The sequence below is a fragment of the Thermobia domestica genome, chromosome 11, assembly GCF_964235325.1.
Source record: "Thermobia domestica chromosome 11, izTheDome1.hap1.1, whole genome shotgun sequence".
In the NCBI taxonomy this organism is placed as follows: Eukaryota; Metazoa; Arthropoda; class Insecta; order Zygentoma; family Lepismatidae; genus Thermobia; species Thermobia domestica.
This window is the reverse complement of record NC_137464.1, coordinates 93,600,487-93,623,349: the sequence shown is the minus strand read 5'-3', so window position 1 is coordinate 93,623,349 and position 22,863 is coordinate 93,600,487. Positions and strand designations below refer to the sequence as shown.

Below are 22,863 nucleotides of genomic sequence, written 5' to 3'. Positions count from 1 at the left end.
TGTATTTTGTGCTTTCAGTTACACGAAAGGACTATATTGTAATATTATCAATTTCGAAATTTACATATATTGAGTGGCTGAAATCTTAACGCCATGGGCAGAAATAGCTTATTCAATGTAGACAATTGGGAAGGAGAACAAGATCGGATGAAACCAAAGGAGTATGTGTGTATATGAATAACAATAATAATTAATTTTACCTGTGACGGATAGGTTAAATGAGACTAAATGATACAGATGATTAATGGAAGTGAATGATTATGAAAAAAATGGTGGAATGAGAATGTAGGAGGACCAGAGGCAACTGTTCTTTATATAAGTTCCTGAACATATCTATAGAACTACTGACTGAAAATTCAATTTAAAAAAATATATATGAAGAGGAGGAATGGTGCACTCTAATAGACCTTAAGGTTGCATGGATTTGGTTTCTGCAAGTTACTGCAGCAAAGCATTGCAAGTAGAATTATGGTCTATTATCGTTGAAGCAATTGGTTGGTTAGAGTCACATGGAGCCTCTTATCTCAATCTCAGCTTCCGCCAAGTCAGCTTCCGGGCCTTTGCTGAGCCACTAAAAACTAACTGAAGATACTGACAGAGTTGCGGCTTCCGTGTTAAATAATCCGTTTGCCACACTATCTCGTGAACCAGTGTAGCTATGTACTCATGGTTGATCACAGCGTAGACACGCCTCTGCTTTTTAGGTTGTGGAAATATTGCAAGACATGACTAATCCTTGTACATTGGTCATGAGACGCTAACTCGTAAGTCTTAAGTGAACTTAGCGTTATTTTCAAGTTAAACATTTAAAGAGAAGTATAGGGATACATTGAGTTTATGAAGAAGTTTCCTTAATACATCTCATGAAAATATTTCTGTTAGATGTGACCTTTGCTCAAGAAAAATAGGTTCTTACCCAGTCTTCATGAAGAGTCAATCCTCGCACAGCGTCCGGTATGTATGATAGCAATTGGAAGATATTATGAACTTTGAAGTACATAAACTGATACACAGAATTCATTACAGGGAAAGTGAGATGCATAAATAAATAAAACCTAACTCAACAAAAGTTAGTATCAGATAATAATAATAATAATAATAATAATAATAATAATAATAATAATAAAAATCCAGGTTTCAAGAAATGGCTGATCAAAAGGTAGTTGTTACAATTGATTGTCAAAAATGTATGAAAAGCATTGGAAATAAGTTTGTCTGTGAAATCTCTAATTGAAGACTAGCTGTAGAAAACAATGAAAGTGCCACCTTGAAATTGTTGCACTTATTTTTTTAATACGTTTATGCCTTAGATTTTCATACTTTCTTATATGCAAGGTTGTACTTCTAAGCAATGGTATTTTCTATTTTCTGACTCTTGGGCACAATTTACTATCTTTTGTCTCTACTGTTACAGTAACTTTGTATCTGGCACTGACATTGTTTTCAAGAGCGAGTCTTCAGATGTTGCCATTGTTATTAATTCTGGCCACGATGCGTAGTTTTGTCCAAATTATTTACGTACGTTTTCATTCGGAGTGCCGGGCGTAAATGATGTACAGTGCAATGACTGTGATGACGTTATTAACCATTATAACTTTTAGAAATCACAAGGAGTGAGGAAGATTATATATGTATATAACTTAAAAAATTGAAAACAAGTAAGAAAATATTTAATTGAGACAGGGACAGCGATGCAAATACGCTAGTTGTCGCCCGGGGCAAGAGCTCCCCTTAGCACCCATCTGTCCAACCAAACCAAAACGCTCCCCCAAATATTTGCCCAATTTTGCGCCCTCCCAATCTGGCGCCCTAAGCATCCCCTCTAGTTATGTCACTGGTCAGGGAATTTCATGTCACTTTAGTATACCTATGATGATGATGATGATGATTAGTATACCCTAAATAAAGCGGTAAAAATTTCTTGTGAATGTTCATATCTGAGAAATACGTGATAAGCAATGCACACCATATGTCATGAGATATTTCTCAGCTATAAATCCATATACATATCCAAAAACTTATTTCAGAGTATTTTCTAAATAGTGGATGATATGCTATGTAAGTTTTAATTTGGTTTTTGTTATATACGAGGGTCATTGCAAAAGCCATGGCAAGTATTTTTTCCTCGAAAATGGTAACGAATAAAAAAATTCTGAAATATGCAAATGGAATGTTAGTTCATATGTAAACATTACATAGAGTGAGATGGATGAACACACACAACACAATAAAAATATAGCACGAGAAAAAAGACGAAAAAAATGTCGTTTCAAACGTGTTTTACTGTCAATTGCAACAATACACAATAGTATAGAGCAGGAGCACGTGCCTCTGACATCATAGTGTCCCTGCCAACTTGTGGATTCTTCGGGAGACTCTTGATGCCATGGAATGTACTATTGCATACAGTTACAGTTTACAGAAACACTTTTGGAACGACAACGTTTTTTTCGCCTTGTTTTCTCGTGCTATATCTTTATCGTGGTGTGTGTGTTCATCCATCTCCCTACATGTAATGTTTACATATGAACTAACCTTCCATTTGCATATTTCAGATTTTTTTTTTAATTCTTTACCATTTTCGAGGAAAAAAATTGTTGGCACAACTTTTGCAATGACCCTCGTATATATATAAAGTACAAATTGACCGTAAACTATTTGTTATACAGTTTTAAGCTTGTAAGCCAATCCTAAGCTAGTCTTACGGAGGTCTCTAAACTAATATTATTTTGTTTTGTTTAGGGTTTTTTAACCGACAGTGGGAATGTAAATCTTGATCGTGTACAACTAATAATGAGTGATTTGGGTGAAGTTGAGGATGAAATATTCAAGAAGAGGCAACAGAATGAAATAGCGTTCCGAGAAAGAGAAAAAGCTAAGAAGAAAAGGATGAAATTGAATGAATTCAAGCCGCAGTGGGTAATGAAGGATCAATATGCGCCTGTGGTAAGTTTTTCGTTCTTTTTTTTTTTTTTTTTTTTAAATACTTGTAGCTCGTTGAATATTCGTTATAATAAACTAATTATCAAGTATATTCTTTACTCAGTGACCTCATTGTACTGCCGCTGAGAATCGAACCAAGGTCTTCTGCGTCGCTTGACCAAACGCGCGTGCGCTATTCACATAGCCACAAGGGGCTCTCATCGTTAGTTAATAGTGTATTTGAAGCCTTTTGCGTAAGGACTATAAAACTCAAGCTCAATAAGAGAAAAGTAAATTTAGACAACAGTTGGGATATTATGATAACAAAATTTATTAATAGTAATGACACACACGGTTGACTTATAGGGTAAACCTACCTAACTTCGTGATATTAAGGAGGATGACTGAAAAAATACACATTTACAAGCATGCAGGATAGATGTAATTTCTATGTTAGAAAGACCAAACATAAACACAACTGATGTAGTAAAAGAAGCGCAAACAATACAGAAGAAAGAATATAAAGAAACAGAATATATAATATGTGTGAGCTACCTAACTTTGGGATAGCATAGCTTATTCCGTGAGGGTGTGTACCTACTTTCGTGATACGGTAGTGTACTCACGTTACATTAATTGTCACTGCCTGTATCACTGTCGTTTGTTATTGCCCATATGCTGCAAATGAAAATTGTTATGTAAACTGAATTAAGATTCTGTCTCCTTTCATGAAACCACCGTAAACAGGAGCAGCACTGTATTCAGAGGCTACAATTCTTTCCCAAACCGTAGCGCTCGTTACAACTAGCGCTCAAGTCATTTTGCTTACGCTGACACTCGTTCTTTTTAGCTGGAGAATCACATTGCACTGTAGTGACAGTTGCCGTCGACGTTGTGGCCTGATCAGGAAGATGAAGTGTTGCCTTCGAGTCTCGTCAAGGTTTTCTGCTAGAAACAGTATTTTTGTCAGGCAGGATTAAATTCGGTACACAGAGAAGACTATCCATCGGTGATGTAGAACTACTGGTGTGTGAGTGAGTGATTAATTCCTAGCACATACAGACCTAGTTACGTCCAGAGAGGAATCGAGACGTCTTGGGGCTGTTGTAAATGCTTCACTTGATACTGCATGATAATTCGGAGGAAATATTCCCGTTTTAGTAAAACCAGATATGATATTACTGTATTACGAAAAATGCTTGAATGAAAGAAAAGTTGAAGAGAGAGTGAAACTCAAAACAACCATGAGCCATCCTGGCACAGCATTTATGAGAATATGATGCAATTTGATAAGCGTTTAGTGCTTTACAGTTGCACTACTTTTTCAAGGTTTTACACAAAATGGTAACCAGAGTATTTTTAAAGCAAATGACTGTAACAAAAGCTACACAATAACACCGTACACAGACATAAAGTATTTGCTCTTCGAAGGTCACTTTACTGAGAACCGCTTTCTACCCTGTGCACCAACTAACATCGTGAGTGACGTCCGCACGGTAACAGTTGCCACTGGAAAACCTTTTCACCACTTGTCCTGCCCTCTATTGAGCACTGCTGTAACTCTATCTATAATGCATACCTTCCTCTGTGAAGAATAATTTGTCTCGTATCACGAAATAAGGTATATCACGAAGTTAGGTAAGTTTATCCTACCTGAAGTTTACTTTCTCCACCAACTATTTTTTCTGTCCTAAGCAATGATTGTCAGTACGTTCATCCAGTTATTTTACACATGGTGACATGGTGTAGACAGTCAGCATTTATCTGAATAATTATAATTTTTCTTGAAAACGAAAATAATATTCCTATCAATACATTGGTAGTATTTGTGTGTCATAAGGAACATTAGTATGAACAGAAGTCCACCAGTGAATTCACGAAACGTTACTAGCTATATCCGCTGTCAAGCTATTTTTATAAACTATAAGAGTGAATTAGTACATGTAATTGTCAATTAGTTTTTTTTCTTTCGTTCATTCTACAATATTTATTTATCATCTAATTGAGATTAAGTACTTTATTCTTCATGAATGTAAGCAGCGGTAAGTCTCGTATCTTTAATGTCCGGCACGATAAAAACAGATGTTCTCGATATGATATGAAATGAGTTTTACATCCCACGAACATGACCTTTAAACTGAAGGAGATGGTGATTAATGAAGGTTAATGATAATGAAATAATTGGTAGAATGAGAATATGGGAGAACCCCGAGAAAACCCACGGGCACGATATTGTCCACCACAAATTCATTTGACTTGGAATCGAAATAGGGCCATTCTAGCAGCAGAGCAATGTTTTTGAAATATTGGCAGTGAAGAATAAAGACTTCTGATTCTTTGGAACATTCCAGTAAGTACCCGGTTAATTTTTATAATGTGTTCTGTGTGCTCGATTTCAAAATATATAATTAGTTACTCCTTACTTCGAAAGTCGTACGAGTAGCATAACCAAAACTTTATTGTGGCGGAGGATTGTGTGATACATATCTTTCAAGATGAAAATAATGAAGTTTGGAAATTATTATATCTTTATCTGAAGTCAAGTAATTTGTTAGGTTGTGAGAATAGTGCTACGTTTTACGAAAGTAGTAATTTGCGATGAAAGCCGTTGACACTGCTATATGTTTCTGTAACAGATTTCATTGTTTGAATGTTCTTGAAAGTTAAGTGCGAATGCTGAGAAATTATTGTAATTTTGAAACTATTATTTCATTCCAGGCCTTGGGTTCTAAAGTACAGCCAATTAGTAATCCACGACAGGAGTGTTTCAGGGGTCGTGTGGAGAGCATGAAAACAAGTGAAGCGTTGGAGGCAATGCTAAAGGAAGAGGTAATGTAATGTCTTCTTGTGATAACATGTTAAATATAGTTTTTCTTTTCTTCTTCCTTTCTTGAGATACAGTGATAGTGTCGGTAGAGAGACAAATACACATGCAGATAATCTTTCGAAGAGTATGTAAAGTAGTTTTATAATTTATTACTGCATAGTGTGTCATAGTGTTGTATTAATCAATTTGCATGATCATTGAACTGTAAGCTTGCTTCTACCAGTCTGTGATCACCCAGATTTTGTCTTCACTCTATCTACGAATTCCGAGTTGTTTCGTGTTATTATTGTGAAATTCCATTGGTGTAAAGAGTGACATAACAAAGAATAGAGCAACATGAACTATAGATAGCATGAACTAAATACACTAATCCTGTAAATGTATTCATGTACTCTGGTTAAGTCTATTTATATGCACTACCCGACGTACCAGTGCACAGAAGGAACCATTCCTGATGCTGGAGATATTACTTGGTAAATTGGCAACACGGAAAACTTCAACCCTGCATGACATGATCATCATCATCATCATAGGTATTCTGCTATTATTGGCAGGTCACTTGGTACAGCTAAGAAGCTTCCATGCTCCATGGTCATCCGCTAACCTCTTCGTTTTCACGTATAATTTCTGTGTGTGGATATCGTCCATTAGTCTCCTTCGGCCCCTCCCTCTCTTTCCTGACACCATACCCTGTAGCATATCTCTCATGATACAGTTCCTTCTTAGCCAATGTCGCAACCTGTTTCTCTTCCTCTTCTGAATACTATCTAAAATTGCTCTTTTCTCCCCTCTCATTCGCTTCTTCTCACCCCATTTCTAATACCCACTCATTCGTTTTCCGCTCGACCCAGCTCCATTCTTCTAAACACCCACATTTCGAAAGCTTCCAGTCGTTTTTTTCAATCATTTTTGCGTAATGTCCATGTTTCTGACTCATACAGCACAATATTCCACACGAAGCATTTTATAAGTCTTTTTCCCAACTTTTTATTCAAGATCTCACAAAATAGTCTTTTCTACCTCCTAAAGGCTTCTTTCGCCATTCCTATCCTTGATTTCATTTCATGTTCACATTTGATATCATTATTAATAATACTACCCAGATATCGAAAACTAGTCACCTGTTCTATTTTCTCCCCTCCTACTTCTATATTTGACACCGACCCCTTCGTTCCAATCACCATGACTTTTGTCTTTTTCTAACATTTATTTTCATTCCATATTCTTCACAGCCCTTCTTCAAGTTTTCTAACATCTTATTGATTTTCACTTCAGATTCTGTAATAGGCGGCATGGCATGGTATCCAATCAATAATCAATAACATATTATGATAACTGATACCATTCGTTGCAGAGTGCCTCAGATAACTGGTATTTGTTTACAGTTTTCTGCAATTGTTTGTGCAATTTTAGTTACAGTAAATAACCAGACTTTTTTTTTTTTTTTTTTTTTTAAATGGGAGTCCTGTCCGGACCTCGACAGTTTAAATCCCAAATTGTGTCATCCAGGGGTGATCAGCTTTGTTCTGTAACACGATGTTCCGACTTCCATTAATTGCTCAAACAAAATGGAATCACCCCTGGGCGACAGTTCGCCTGATTCCTGATTTGAGTTCTGCAACAGTTCGCCTGTTTCAAAAGATGGTACCAGCCCATTTTACAATACCTCAGCAACTATTTCGCAGCATTGATGTACTCATCAAAAAAAAATATATTACTACGACCATCTTTCCAAATTGAATCCAACACCATGACGCGCACTGTATTTTACCATAGAATGATAGAATTGTGGTGGATCCTGATCTATCGATCGGTTTCTCATTCACTGTCGACCACTGCACGAGAATAGCAAAATCGGCTTTCAGAAAATGATTTCAAAAGTGTTGAACATGTCGATGACCCAATTATGTGTCCGTATAATGTGTGTGTTGTAAGCAGAGTTCTATTTGACGATGCATCAGCACATTTCATCTGTATGCTTATACCGATGAACGGTTTATGCTGACCTGTTAACCTCGGCTACAATGATATTGGGAGATTTAGAAGGTTGAGTTCTTGCAATACGGACGACCACTCGTTTTAGGCATTGTTTGGTCGATTGACCCGTTCTTGGGTCTGTGCATGTCTTTCCGTCCATGATGACTTTGATTGGTCGTCGCGGCACGATTGAATGACCAGCACGTTCGCCAGATCTTGCTCCAGCCGACTTTTTTTTCTCTGGGGCTATTTGAAAATTATGGTGTTCCGCTCACAGCCCAACAGTATTGCCGAGTTGCGTCAACGCATAGCTGATGCCTGTCATTCCATACCGGTAATAACTTTTACCCGTTTTCGAGAAGAGTTCGTCCAACGTTTACATTACTATCAGGAGGTGGGCGGTGCACACTTCGAGCATCTCCTGCATTAATGTGATATGTCTCAAATGGTACCGTGTTGGCTAGGGTCTCGCTAGCGTCGTACAGTTTCCAGAACTGATCTCTACACGTGATTACGTTTCAAACTAGGTACCACACGATGGGGGTTGCTATTTAAAATTTTGGAGTTACCCCCGTAACCCCCTTGGGCACCCCTCATGGGGGACTTTCCTTATCAGTATAATGTTGTCTTGTATGCCCCTTAAAGATTGCAAAGGTTTCATGTTTCTATCTGCCTTGGTTTTCTCAGGAGAAAGGCCTTAGTGTTACTCGTGGAACGCACTATAAAATACTAAATCGTAGATATACCTACGATTTAGCATTTTGTATATTTAGAAGAAACAAGGTATAATATGTTTAAAAGGTTCGTAGTTCACCTGGATGATTGCATGAACATTTTGATACCCCATCGTACAACACTAATCATCATCATATGATTTAGGAATATCCCAAATATCAATTTAGCAGAATGAAATTGAATAAGATAAATCAAATGACTGTCAAAATTCAATTTCCCGAATAAACAATATGAATAGCAAAAATTAAAGGGAAAATTTAAATTAATGTTTTCTCGTAACAATGTTTGTAAAGATATTTTATTGTTGAACCAATGCAGCGATGTGAACATTAGGCATACTACTTTATCAAGAATTTTTTTTGGTCAGATGATCATAAATTTTGCTTCTTGAAAATAATAATATCTTTATAAGAAGAATGTGATTACCTGACCCATGAACGATGATTTATTTAGAAATCTTCTCGTTGCCAATGAAAGGACAATAATAATAATAATAATAATAATAATAATAATAATAATAATAATAATAATAATAATAATAATAATAGAATAAAAGATACGGGCCACCGCACTAAACTTTCTCGCTCTAATTCCTACTAAATCATGTAGTGCTGCAGTTATTAATGAAACAATTTCTTGTGAAATGTGAACAAAATTATACAAAATTATAAGGTATTTTCGAAGAACTTCAGCGCAAGAAAACTCATCCCTCAAATAATAATAAATAAATAAATAAAACTCATTCGAAGACTGAACTACCCCTTGTAATTTTTTTTTCGTAAGCAATAATTTACATAATTTTATAAAATTATTATGAAGTATTGATTTGTGAAATATGAAAAAATCGCCTCAGTTGTTTTTGAGAAAATCGTCCGAAAAAAATCACCCCCAAGAATAAACTATACCTCGTAGGCTTCTTCAGGTCAAATGTGTTATGCCATAAAAACATATTTATCAAGTTATTAATTATTATTAAATAAATATTTATTTGTGAAATATGAACAAAATCGCGGGAGTCCAAAAAACTGACCCCAAGGATAAATATTCCTGGTAGATTTTTAAGGACAAAAGAGTTACACAATATTGTCAGGATGTTAATGAAATTTTTATTTGTGAAATTTGAACAAAATTGCAAGAGTTGTCGAGAAAATCGTCCAAAAAATTTCATCCCCAAGAATAAACTACCCCTCGTAGATTTTTTCAGTACAAATGAATTACATTGGGTTGTCAGGTTATTAATAAAATGTTGATTTATGAAATATGGACAAAATCTCATGAACAGAGTTCATTATTAGACTAAGAAAATGAAAATGGAAAGATCTAAAGAAAAAACTCATCCCCAAGAATAAACTGTCCCTCATATTTTTTTTCGGAACAAATGAGCTATGCTATATTGTCATATTATTAGTGGAGTATTTATTTATAAAATATGAAGAAAAAATTCCTGAGCCGTTTTTGAGAAAATCCTCCGAAAGAAAACTCACTCCAAAAATAAACTATCCCTCCTCGATTTCTTCCCAGAGAATTGACATTATACCACATAATGAGATTGTGTTTGGAAAATTGATTTATGAAAAATAATCAAAATCGTTAGAGCTGTTTTTGAGAAAATTGCAGTTTTTGATTTTTACCCTTAAGTAAATTGGTTGAGATACGTTGAACGGCATTGCCTCTCCAAATGAGTGTACATCAGGACAAACAGACGGACAGATGTCGAAAAATAACTTTTTCGGTATCTATGGGCCGTGAAACGTGTAAATCCGTTGAAATATCGAATTTTATATTTTTCACGATCACCATACTTTCCTCTCTTCTTTCATGGCTTAAAAAAAAAAAAAAAAAATCATTATTTGACTTCCAAACAATGCTGTGCGTAAGTATCGTAAGACTAATAGAAGAGCTATGTCCGTCTGTGTGTCAACAGGTGTCAGAGCAAAAACTGTAAAAGAGATTGAGGTTTTTCCTTTTCTTTTTATTATTATTATTATTATTATTATTATTATTATTATTATTATTATTATTATTATTATTCCCAAGTCGATTCAGCGACCCAAGAATAGGTTCCATCTCATGAATTAACCCTCTTTTCAAATCAGAAGTGGTTGCTCGCCATACAACAAAAACGGTAACCGATAGAACGTGTTGTTTTCTGGAATCAATTCAGCGTCTCAAGAAAATGTACTATCTTTATCTGCATCTCTCTACTAAAACCAGAAATTATAGAATTTACTACTACTTCCGGTTTCAATAATCTCCGTAGAGAAAAAATGATAGTGACAAGCGATTTTTATTTTATTTTTGTTTTCAAACGATTCAGCATCCCAAGAATAGGTTCCGTCTCATCCATAACCAAGCTCGTAGCTAGAAGGGAAAGACTCAGTCCTGCTATCACCTTCAGCTCCCTTGATATTTTCTGCTCTTTGTATATGTGTCTATATAAATGTAAGATAAATTCAAGTAAGACTCCCTCTAACAAATATCACGCCCGTAACCCTCTATTCAAATCGGAATGGATAGAAATTAACGTTTTTGATTCCAACGTTCATCGGCATAGAACAAAAACGGTAATAGATAGCATCAAGCATTTTTTTTAAAATCGATAATCGTTTTAAGAGAAGACTAGCTGAACTTGCTTGTCTACTCAGCGTATCGTTCTGTTATGATCATGAATTTCCTTCCCACTGTGCATGTCTCCTTACTCATACAATGAGTTTGTAGCAGATTTGTAGAAGTAACACGATATCAAGTGGAAATATTTTTTCTAATAAATCCATGCCTTCCGAGTACGTCTCATTGCGTCTCTTGAGACCTTCGAAATTGCCAGCATGTAATAGGTTTTGCCATTCAGATTTAAGCAATGTCCATCAACCCACCATATGAAACTTCTCTACTGGTTGTTTAACACCATAGTTTCGGCCTGCAACAATGTTAATCTTATGGCTCAAATCGGCTCCTAAAATGTTGAATAGAACAATAACGACACGGCGTTCAATTTTTGAAAATTTGAATGAGAACTGGACAAAACACAAAATTTCGAATCGACCAGTGAAAACGGCATGTTTCTAGCACTTGTGGTTTTCTAGACCTCATTGTTGAAAGGCTTGCGGACAAACATATAAACCTAGCATTTTAATATATAGATACCACCACCTCCAACATTTCTTTACGAAAGGCGGAAGTGGGAGGAATTAACTACTACTTTCAATTTCACTGTAGATTTCCATAGAGCACAAACGGTAAGAGCGAAAAGCAGTTTTCCGCAATAGATTACGCGTTCCGAAGCATATGTTTCACTTCCAACTTTATTCCTCTAGTGGAATCGAAAGTTATAGAAATCCTCATCTTTCCCGATTTGAATAGAACTTCTTATAGCAAAAATTGTGAGACATAGCAAGAAATGGCTTTTTGGTATGTGTTCAGGTCTGAAAAATAAATTGCGTCTCTAACCGTATTTCTGTATTACAGCTGGAAGTTGTATATATCTACAGTGACAAGTTTTAGTATAGAATTCACATAGTTTGGAAGTCTACCGTAGGTTTACAATGTGAAATGAAACTTACTTGTTTTTTCTTGTGTTAATGTAGAAATTCTTCATTGCTAGCCTATATGCAATAAATTCTTACTTGGAGCTCCTCCATGACTAAGCGGTTAGCGTACGCGCCTTCGGCGTGGGAAACCCGGGTTCGATTCCCGGCGGGAACTCATGTGGTTCGGATTCCACGTTAATCAGAGGTCCACGTCTCATATAGCCTCGCTGCTGAACGGAACGTTAAACTCAAAATCAGCTCAACTCAACTCAAATTCTTACTTGTGTAAAACATAGATAAAGTTTAGTGTTACGTTTCAAAAGTATGTTTGGAAAGATCTAAAATAAGTTATTTTAGTTTAACGTCCCACGTTTATGAACCAAGGCTAAGGAAGACGGTGTGGTGATAATGAGGTGGGTTATAATGGTGGGATGAAGAAAGCTGGAAGAAACGGGGGAATCACAAGAAAACCCACGCACAAAGCTCACTTGGCTCAAGCTGGGATCGAACCAAACAGCCTCATGCACTAGAGGTGTGCGCTCTTCCACATAGCCACCAGTTAGTCTGAAACAAATGTGCAATAGTGAAATAGTGTTACGTTTAGTCATAACTGTATATTGTTTCTTGGCATGTAACTTAGTATATTTCCATTCGTATTTTACATTCTCTATAGTAACTTTCTTACTAGTTTATAATATAGTTTGTGTAGTAAATGCTGCGATCGGCTAGTAGTTCCATAACATTGGAGCTTAAGGTAGGTATGAATTAGTACTTCCCAGACTTGGGCTTGAGTTGCAGTAAAATAACTGCGTACAGAGGAATACAAATCCTTTGAGTATCTTGGATAAGATTCTGATTTGCACCGAAAATCGAGCCTACGGATCACCTTGAAGAATAAAACAAATCCCCTGAACAATAATTATCCTCACAGCAGATAATAATATAAATTTTTCACAAATTACCACAAAACTGATGCTTCCATTAAAACTTTTTAAGTTATGCCTGCTTGTACGTATTCTTATAACTATAAGGCGAATTTTCATGTGTAATTATTAACAAAATAGGAATTGCTAACTCTACAAACACTCGTGTTAGCTAATGGTCTGGTACTTTTCGTCTAGATGTAGTAGAGAAGAAAATAAGCAGTAATTTTGTAACCTTTAAAAACCTGGAAGGGAAACTACGTCTTGTTCGAAAAATCACCAGTATTATGACTACTCCTTCGGAACATCTTTTATATTTAAAGCATAATTTTTGTTTGTCCTTTATGCAAATCCACATCATTGGCTTGGCATACTCCTAGGTAACTGTATGGAAGAGACCGTAGACTTTCCAGAATTTGTAAAATACCTATTCTAAGGCAGCAATTGTTCCAAATTCATAGTGTCTCAGAAGCCCTTGAAGTTGAACGACCCTAACGGGTCTACTGTGTTTCAGGTTGCATACCGTCCGGCCCGTGGGAAGAACTGACTTTTCTGTTAGTTCTCTGTAAGTGTGAAAAGACTGATTATTTTTGTTTATATTATCATGCGCCTTCGTGTTATCTAAAAATGGAAGATTACTTAGAATCCAAATAGAAATACCTTTATTGATGCAGTGTGGTGGGCAATGAAGAAAGTTCAAGGAACAAAGATTGTATTTTCATACATACCAACACTAAAAACTAGCCGATACACGTGCGTGACGATAATAATCTAAGTTTCTAGTTTGAATTAAAATTGATTACATTATGCAGCATAGAGCAAATATGCAATGACTGGTTACTTGTAAAAATCTTGATTTTAAAACACCAAACCCACTTTAATGAGAATCATTATGGATTAATGTAGCTTCTTGCATGAAATCGTAATAACTCAAGTAATTATGTACTGACGACACGCGTTAATGGCACCGTTACAGGGATGAAGATAAACCTTAATATTACAATATTCAGTGCCATAGAAACACACGTACTTTACCAGTCTCGTATTGGTAATCATCTTTTTGCAGAAATGAATAAGCTTGACACAGATGTATGTTTTATATCTGAGTTCAATAGTCTTTTAATGAATATTTAGGTAATGTAGTGTAGTAAATTCTGTGTATGCAAAGAAAATATTTCTCTCTTACTTACTTACTTTCTCCTGTTGATGATGTAAATAATGGCTTCCCTCGTATGAATCTGGAAACGGCTCGTCCTTGTATATCAACGAATGAGACTAGACCCAAAGACCACTGGATTCACTACTTATACAGTGAAACTTAGAATGAGGATAGATGGTAATTGAGTGTGTTAGTCTCATGGGAAAGATTGAGTTCAGAGTTAGCGTTGCGGACTCGGTTGTTTATTTGGGAAAAGTTAAGGTATTAGTCTGCTGTTTTTTGTTAATTTGAATCATCCTCTCATGCGCCCATATAATTTTAATGTTGGTGTGCTAGTTATGGGTGACCAGGGTTGATATGTTTAAAACAAAATGTATAAAACAAATGTTTAAAATATGTTTAAAATGAGGGCTGTTGTTTTATTTAGTTTGTTTTAAACGTTTTAAACAAATTGGTTTAAACGTTTTTTTTTTTTTTCGAGTGTGGTTAAAGGTGTTTAAAACATTTAAAATGGCAAATTACAGAAGCTAATTGAATTTTCTAACAAACACAACCCATTCTCCGCAGGATTTGTGCATGGAGTAAATTACAAGCAGAGTTATATTCTTATTATAACAGCAATTACTAAACGAAATTCTACACAACAATATGCGGGTAACTAAACTAACAGAGATTCAAGTGAAGTATTTGAACATTTCTTAAATTCCAAGAATAACGAAGGTTAAACACACTATACACTATTCTAAAATCCAAATTCACAAATTTAAAACTTGAGTATTTTTTCGTCACTATCATTTCCATAGTAATGAACAGTTCTCATATCATAAGCTATAAGAAATACTTTGACAAATACAACTCAAAGAAAAGAGCAGTGACTAGCCTACAAGAATCAAATGACACATTTTTAACTAAACAGTTTCAAGATTCATCTCTATCTTCAACATGGATAACTAACAATGATTAGTGTCTAGGGATAAAAATACAATTAACCTTTAGACGCCAGGGATTTTAACAAAATCGTAGACTCTCACGTTGGGGGCTCTGGTGACCCCGCCTAATTATCACAGTCATGATTCATACACCGTTGGAAATCTTCTAGAGCATAAATTCCAACGAGGTAACATTCATCCAATTCCCGCCATATTCGTAGAAGAAGAAGAAACACAAAAATAAAAAAATATATATATGAAAAACTGACTTTGCGGGGCCCTGGCAACCCTTGCAGTCACCTGCGCTGAGAAAATAATGCTAATATGTAGACCAGACACTTGTGACAGTAATACAAAAAATAGTAGCTATTTCTGCATTACAAAGCGAGATGAAAATTCATAACGAAATTCCAGGACTCACAGTGGTCTGGTCTCTTTCAAATAGTTGGAAAGTGACCAAAAGTACATGAAAAAGTAACCAATAAGTTACCAAAATCTCATCATGTCCCTTTCTTCCTTTGTCAATTTCTCCATCTCCTCTCTCTTTGTTGTTTTGTTTCATCTTTTCTTCTTTTTGAGCTTCCTGCTTTCTTAGGTTTTCTAACCGTAAGCAGACTTAGCAGATGTAAGAAGCTTCTGAGTAAGTGGAACCAGTTCTGGCCTATTTCCGAATTTTTTCATCCCAGACATTATATTTAACTTAGCATTGAGAGTTCTCAAAGCCATGAAATATTCAAATTCATCACCTACTCTTAAGAAAAACGCTCCCGCCAAGTGAACTTTGTGGTGGACAAACACCGTGTGCGTGGGTTTTCTCGGGGTTCTCCCGTTTCCTCCCACTTTCTTCATTCCACCATTTCATTCATTACTCATCATCACCGTCTCCTTTAGCCTAACCGGCGTAACCGAGGGACGTAAAACTCAAAAATTTCATTTCATTTCTTAAGAAAAACATACAAGAAGCATAACACAAGACGAACATGATGAACCACACAAACACACAACGTTGAACGGAGCGTTAATTATTACGAGAGAAAACTAAAAGACTATTATGATAGAAGAAAGAATAGACACAGAAGGGTTCTCAACCCCACCTTGAGAGCTTAAGCATCCACCAACCATCCACTGTGCTGTAGAAAGAATAAAAGCTGAAGTGAGAATAAAGCTGACTGTTTCACATATGGCATCAAGTACTGAAGCTTTCAGAAGAGTAATGAGTAACAAGTTTCTGCCCTTTTCAATTTATTTTTATAATATTTTTCTTAGAAAACTACCAATGCAAAGCATAAATCACACTAAAAAGTCACTTTACCTCCCGAAAAAAGTAACTTTTAGTGACCAACTTGAAAAAAAGTAACTTTTAGTTAAAAAAGTGACTCACTATGAGCCCTGAAATTTCTATAAAAACGCCCTGTATATCAGTTTCGAAGGGCTGATACAGACTTCCGCGTTGGCTGTCCTGTGATTCCCCTAATTATCACAGAGTCATGATTCATACACCGTTGAAAAGTTTATAGAGCATAGGTTCCAACGAGGTAACATCCGCGCAATTCTCGCCATATTCGTAGAAGAAACAAAAAGAAAAAAAAATATGAAAAAAATGACTTTGCGCGGCCTTGGCAACTCTTGCAGTCATCCTACGCTGACAAGTGTAAGCCAGACACTTGTGACAATAAATGGTAGCCATTGATGCAGTACAAAAAGTAATGAATTCATTTTATGTAGGAAATATTCTCAAAAAGATGTCACGCGCAGAAAAAAATCATTGAATGTGACATTCTCTCCCCTCCCCCCCCCATAGTACTACGTTCATAAATAAATCATTTTTGCTTCACGCGTCAAGTATAAGAATAAGAATTATGCTTCTAGACAAATTTAGTGAAAGATATCTTGTCTTATATGCAACTGTCCTGAAAAGAAATGTCAATTAGCCAAATTTGGCCCTCTCCCCCGCCACCTGTATAAGCAACAAGTACACATACAGGGAATTATCATGTAGGAGACTACTTCATTATTTCACATACCAATTTTTATGGGTGTACCACAGAGGGGGGAAGGGTTGTCCCCAAAACCTGATGAAAAAAATAAAATAAACGAACTTCACACTCCCCCCTCGGCCGTGGTAACTCCCCCCACATACATAAAATGCATATTAGGGAAAGCTTCATCCCTCAGGAATACATTTTTTCCAAAACATATTTCTAGCTTAATTAAGAGGCTGAGCTATTGATGTTTATTGTAAAAAAATAAATGTAATTTATGGTGTAAGTATTAAGAAAAAGAAATAAAAAAAAAACTCCAAAAATTATCCAAATTTGCCTGCTTCCTATTCCCCCATATAAGCAAGAAATACATCAATTTTTATGAGTGTACCCCTAAGGGGTAGATGCCCCCCTAAAAACCTGTTTAAAAAATAACACTACTTTTTCCTCTTCCCACCCCTCGCCGTGGTACTCCCATATACATAAAATGCACACCGGCGGAAAACTGCATCTTGCTTGTTATAGCTTATGGCTATTAGAAGTACTATTCTGCATCAGTTTCACATAGACTTTTATAGGTAAGCAGAAATTGGACTTAAAGCAAACATTAACTTAGTAAGAGAGAGCGTGAACTTATTTTACCAAAAATAATTGCTTGTTGTTAGATCAAGTCAGAATGAAACGCACATGTAATCATACAATTGAATAAAATCATTTTTTATATATAGCTGCTTATTTTAAACATATTTCTAACAAGTAATTAACACATTTTACAGCATTATGTCTCACGTGCGTTAGTATAACTATATAATGTTGAGGTGTTTACATATTCCAGGGGCAAGAGCAACGAGGAGAAAAGCGAAAGGCATCAGAGATGGATAGTGATGAAGAAGAAGAACCACCTGATGAAGTGAGACTATGGGAAGATGGTTTTAAGGATAGATATTATGAATCAAAGTTCGATGTGACTCCAGAAAATGAACCGTTTCGTTATAGTGTAGCACATCAGTATGTTCGTGGTTTGTGTTGGGTTCTGAAATATTATTACCAGGTCAGTTAATGATAATAGTGATTTTTTTTTTAGACATGTCCTAAAAGTTAGTTGCTTTTTGAAGTTGTTTTGGTGTTATACTTGAAAATTAAGTAATATTTTAAAAAGGCATTTATGTATGTATTGATGTTCCGTGTATTCGAGTGCTTAGCCACAGAGTCAAGACTGATTTCCAGTGTAAGATACGGAATTTCTAGTGCCAGTCTAAGTCCTAAGGCAAGTGGGGAGCTGATTGAGTGAAAATGGTGTTAGAAGCATACGCTGACTCTTACCCTTTGTGTACCGTCAGTGATTTTCGTTTCGTGTACATGTTTGTAAGTGATACTGCAGAAACCATTGCAAGTGTACATGACATTTATTGGTTGTTGTTTGGTGAGTTGAGAGTGTGAAGTTGACCTATATATATATATATATAAAGAGTTGCTTATAGTTTAGAAACCAAAACTGAGTTTCTTGTTTGGTATGAATCTCAGAACTTCGAAATAGTTATGTATGAAGGAATGGTGCAGCTAATTTTTTTGCCTACTACAAAATCTGTCTCACACGAAAAATTGGTTTGTGTAGTTGTGAATTGATAATTTAAGAAGTATCAATTCGGCAGTATAATGAAGTGTATACTGTCTTAATTTTTCCTATCACGATGTATAGGCAACAAACCTGGAAAACCGAGAAAAGTCAGAAAACTTGAGAAGACCGAGAATAGTCCGGGAATTCTGCTGTGTCAGGGAATTTCAATTTGCTAAAAATGAGATTTTAAAAACATTTCAAATGAAAATTTTGAGATTATTTCAGATGTCGTTAAGTGCTTGTTTTTTTTAATTGGAAGCCTCAAATTTAGAAATTTATTGTGTTTTCCACTAACGATGTGTAACAGACTTACGTTCTGTAGTTGTGGGCATTATTTTGTGCTTTTGCTTTTGCAGTGGAATGTCATATTGGTGAATCATCCACAAAATGCAGTTGGATGAACGATCCAATGGGAAATTTCATTTTCGACGCGCACACAATTCCAACCTTTTCTCTTTTTTCTTCTCTCTAGTTCCAATTTTATAGCAATTTCTTCTGCATTAAGTGAGGGTAGCTTATCAAACGAATGAAAGGATTTTGAAATACGGAAACTCATAGTTGAGCTTCTTTGTATTCACTTAATGGATTTTAATTCGCAAGGAGGTTTATTTCTAAAGTACCTATGAATTTACGAAAATAGTTTATAAAGTTGCACGTCAGTGTATACATTGGGTTAATACTCTCTGGATAACTGAACTAATTTAATCGGACTCTGGTGTCCAGACAGGCATATCCCATATTTAAAGATCCAAAATGCACTTTCTACGTTGTGCTTATAATGCAGTATTCGTTGTTATACATTTGTAGGTGCATATTTAATCATTTTCATCAATAATTATGATATATTAATGATTTAATTATGATGATTCACCACATAACCTTAAAAGCATATTGTTTATTCTTATTTTAAAATTATTCTGACATTATGAATAATGCAGCAATTTAGGAACAATATTTAGAGAGTTTAATCTCTCTCTCTCTCTCTCTCTCTCTTTAGTCATTCTTTGAACCAAATTTTTGTATTCGAGCTCTCGTTTTTGACCATACATATTCCTTTGATTCTCCCGAAAAAAGGCCTGTGGATGCTCAGAATGTTATGAGCCTCTGTAGTCATTTCTAACTGAATGCTCTATGATGTCACGGTTTGCCAGTCGCCTTCTGAGTGAGAAGGGAAGGAGTTGCCAGGCAACCAGACATTGATAAAAGACAGGCAAAACGAACAGTGATAGATTTTTCTGTTGCTTTGCAGGCATTCTACTTGTTGATCCATGATTACGTGTACAGTTCCAACACTGTTCTACGTCATTCCCTCTCTTTTCCTCTTTGTGTTTCTCTCTGCTTTCTTAAATTGTAAAACCGCACTCCTACGTCATACATCGGTCATTTGAAAATTACTTCACTAAAGCATATATATTTTGGAAATACTCTTTAACCTTTTTTGTGTAAAAATTAAATTATTAAGACATCCTTTCAAATACGTGCTACTCCGACTGTAATTATCTGGAGACTTCAAGATTTAACGGTCTTTTTTCTCTTTTCTTCTTCTTGAATATAGAATAGACTTTCAAATAATACTGATCTTGAAGGACGATAAGGAAATTTTGTGCATACTTCCTTTCATCATCATCATCATTTCATTAATTGTTTTCATCTTCATTCCTTTTTTGTTTTCTTTGTCTTGAGCGTAAATGCAAATCCAGGACTTGAAATTTTATATTTATTATTTTATTTTTATTATTACACTGGTGAAAATATACCTAAAATGACCATCCCATTCAAATGAAATTCATACTTTACAAAATCATTGGGCCTTTACAAACAGAACGGTGACTGCCAATGCAATCCGAGTTACAGTGACTCCCTTTGTAAACGTATGAAAACTAAACAGTCACATTCACTTCCATGTTCCCTGAAGACAAATTTAGTACACAAATATCTTTCAATATTCCAAAAACTATTCAGTGTTTCTTCTTTCTGCAGTGAAAATTGCTATTTTTTTCACATGTTCCTATTTCTCATATATTTAGTATTGAGATTCCTTAGATCCTTAGATTCAAAAATATATAGTTTGGAAGAAATTGTTGGAGGCAGAAGTAAGTTTCTTCGTTCCTCTTGCACAGTTACCTCTGATATCTGTTCATCGCTAAGAACATAGATGCAATTTTCTTACAAATCAGGGAAATCCTGGAAAAGTCAGGGAAAATGGCAGTTGAACTGGAAATCGGAAAGTGGGGGACTTTTTCCTTAGGAAATGCAAAAATTCTCTGTTTTGCGCATTTTTTAAAATAACGAGATAATTCAAGCGCGAGAGCGCAAAGAAACACACAGAGCAAAAGAAGCTCCAGTGTGCTGTAGTTAGAATTTTACTTTTCTCGGAATTGAAGTTCCAATATATTATATTGAGAAATTAGATGGCAACTTTTAATACTTAGTTAGATAACATTTCATTGATGAGTGTTAACTTGAAAATATCTTATAAAATTTATTCGTTAGCTTAAATGGCAATTGCGAAGTTAGTTTCCGTGTTTGTATGCCCGCTGTTATTAACTAGCCTTTTATTTAGCTTTTATAGACATTTTTCAGTAATGGACCTTTATCTTATTAAATGGCGCGTGTCAAAGAAAATGGTTGGACAAACACCCGAAAATCAAGGAAAAAGATAAAAGCCTTGTAGATAGGATCAGAGGAGAAGCTGAAAAGTTTCCTGATGGGCGTTATGACCTACCCATTCCATTACTTTTATCTTCCTCCACTAAACTTCCATCTTCTACTGTCAGCTTGGTAACACGATCAGTGATCCAGTGACACAGCTTTTCCTTTGTTCTTTAACTCCTTCCACTACGATTTATTTTCTGAATTTTATGATAAACAGAGCGACTATCTCCAATATTAAATCATTTAATTCCTTCCGTTGCATTTTTTTTTTTTTTAAAGTATAAGTTATAAAAGTATATTATAGATGAGTGATGGTACAATAGTTTAAAATTTTACGAGTGTAGCTCGTCATTGTATGATTTGGCAGCGGGTGGCCATGACGAGCTAGACTCGTCATTTCAGTGAAAGGGGTTAACTTTTATCCCTATTTATTCCTCTACCTATCTAATGAAGCGAAGGCTTATAAGATACTTTTTTCTTTAATGTTCTTATTATGTTCACGCTATTTTCTGATTTATTTTTTAAAAAAATGTAGTTGTAATTAGTTTTTTTTTTCTGATTTATTATTAAGAATTTAGTTTAGATTAAAAATATTTAAGTAAATAATATTCCTACTTCTTGATTTCTTCGTTCAGACTGTATAAAGAAACTTTATTTTTCAGGGTTGTGCATCGTGGAAATGGTATTTTCCATATCATTACGCTCCTTTTGCATCTGACTTCTTGAATATATCAGTGCTGTCAACGGAATTTGAAAAGGGAACTCAACCAGTAAGTTCTATCTTAATTATAAATTTTAATTGATTTAGACCTCTTGGATGCAAGGAATATCGTTATTTTTTAGGTGTATCTCTATGGGACGCTAAAAATGAACGTTAAATTACACTAATTCTTTCTTAATCGTTCACCTCGTACATTATCATCCTGTAACCTATATGACTTGGGATGTTAAATCTGGAGATTTCAATGTATGCAACCTTAGCTGTACCGAAAATTAGAACACAATATTCTCTTATTGTTTTGTGAAGTTCTAGTGCTAAGCAGAAGTTTTTGTTTGACAAAAATGAAAATCAAAACTTTAATTTAATGTCCCACGGTTATGCTCTTCAGGTTAAAAGAGACAGTGACTTATAAAAGTGAGGGATTAAAAATCTGATAAAATGCAAATGTAGGAGGAAACTGGTGCGTTTGAAATTTGGAGGACTGCTATATTTACACAAAAATAATCTGAATGTGTAGTTCGTGTATATAAGTTCCTTATTGCCTTTAGTTAACCTGTCAGTTATAGAAATAATAATCAGGGAGTTTTGAATATGATCACTATTAGAATTAGAATTAATTTTGTAATTTGAATTAATACGTAGAACAGAACAAAGAAACTAGTATAGTACAATAATATGAAAACGTATTCTTTTATTTATTGCGAGTAAGGTAGTTTGAAACACTTAAAAACATAACTGTCATTATACTACTTCGCAACAGCATCTTCACAGTGTCTGTTAGAAGTGAGCAAGGTCACACAAACTAACACGATATTATAATTTTTAATAAAATTTTCTGAATAAGCTGTTCACAAGTGCAAGGATAATTACATTATCATGTTAACTTTT

General features: G+C 35.1%; 1 protein-coding gene across 1 annotated transcript in view; it reads left to right on the top strand.

Annotated features, from left to right (window-relative positions):
• The window catches only part of Rat1 (5'-3' exoribonuclease 2 Rat1), a 308,185-nt gene that overhangs the window by 38,805 nt on the left and 246,517 nt on the right, over nucleotides 1-22,863 (top strand). Inside the window, exons 8-11 of the mRNA XM_081730827.1 lie at nucleotides 2,743-2,946; nucleotides 5,641-5,751; nucleotides 17,817-18,032; nucleotides 21,917-22,024. Coding sequence (XP_081586953.1) covers nucleotides 2,743-2,946; nucleotides 5,641-5,751; nucleotides 17,817-18,032; nucleotides 21,917-22,024 — 639 coding nt within the window. The remainder of the gene's footprint in view (nucleotides 1-2,742; nucleotides 2,947-5,640; nucleotides 5,752-17,816; nucleotides 18,033-21,916; nucleotides 22,025-22,863) is intronic.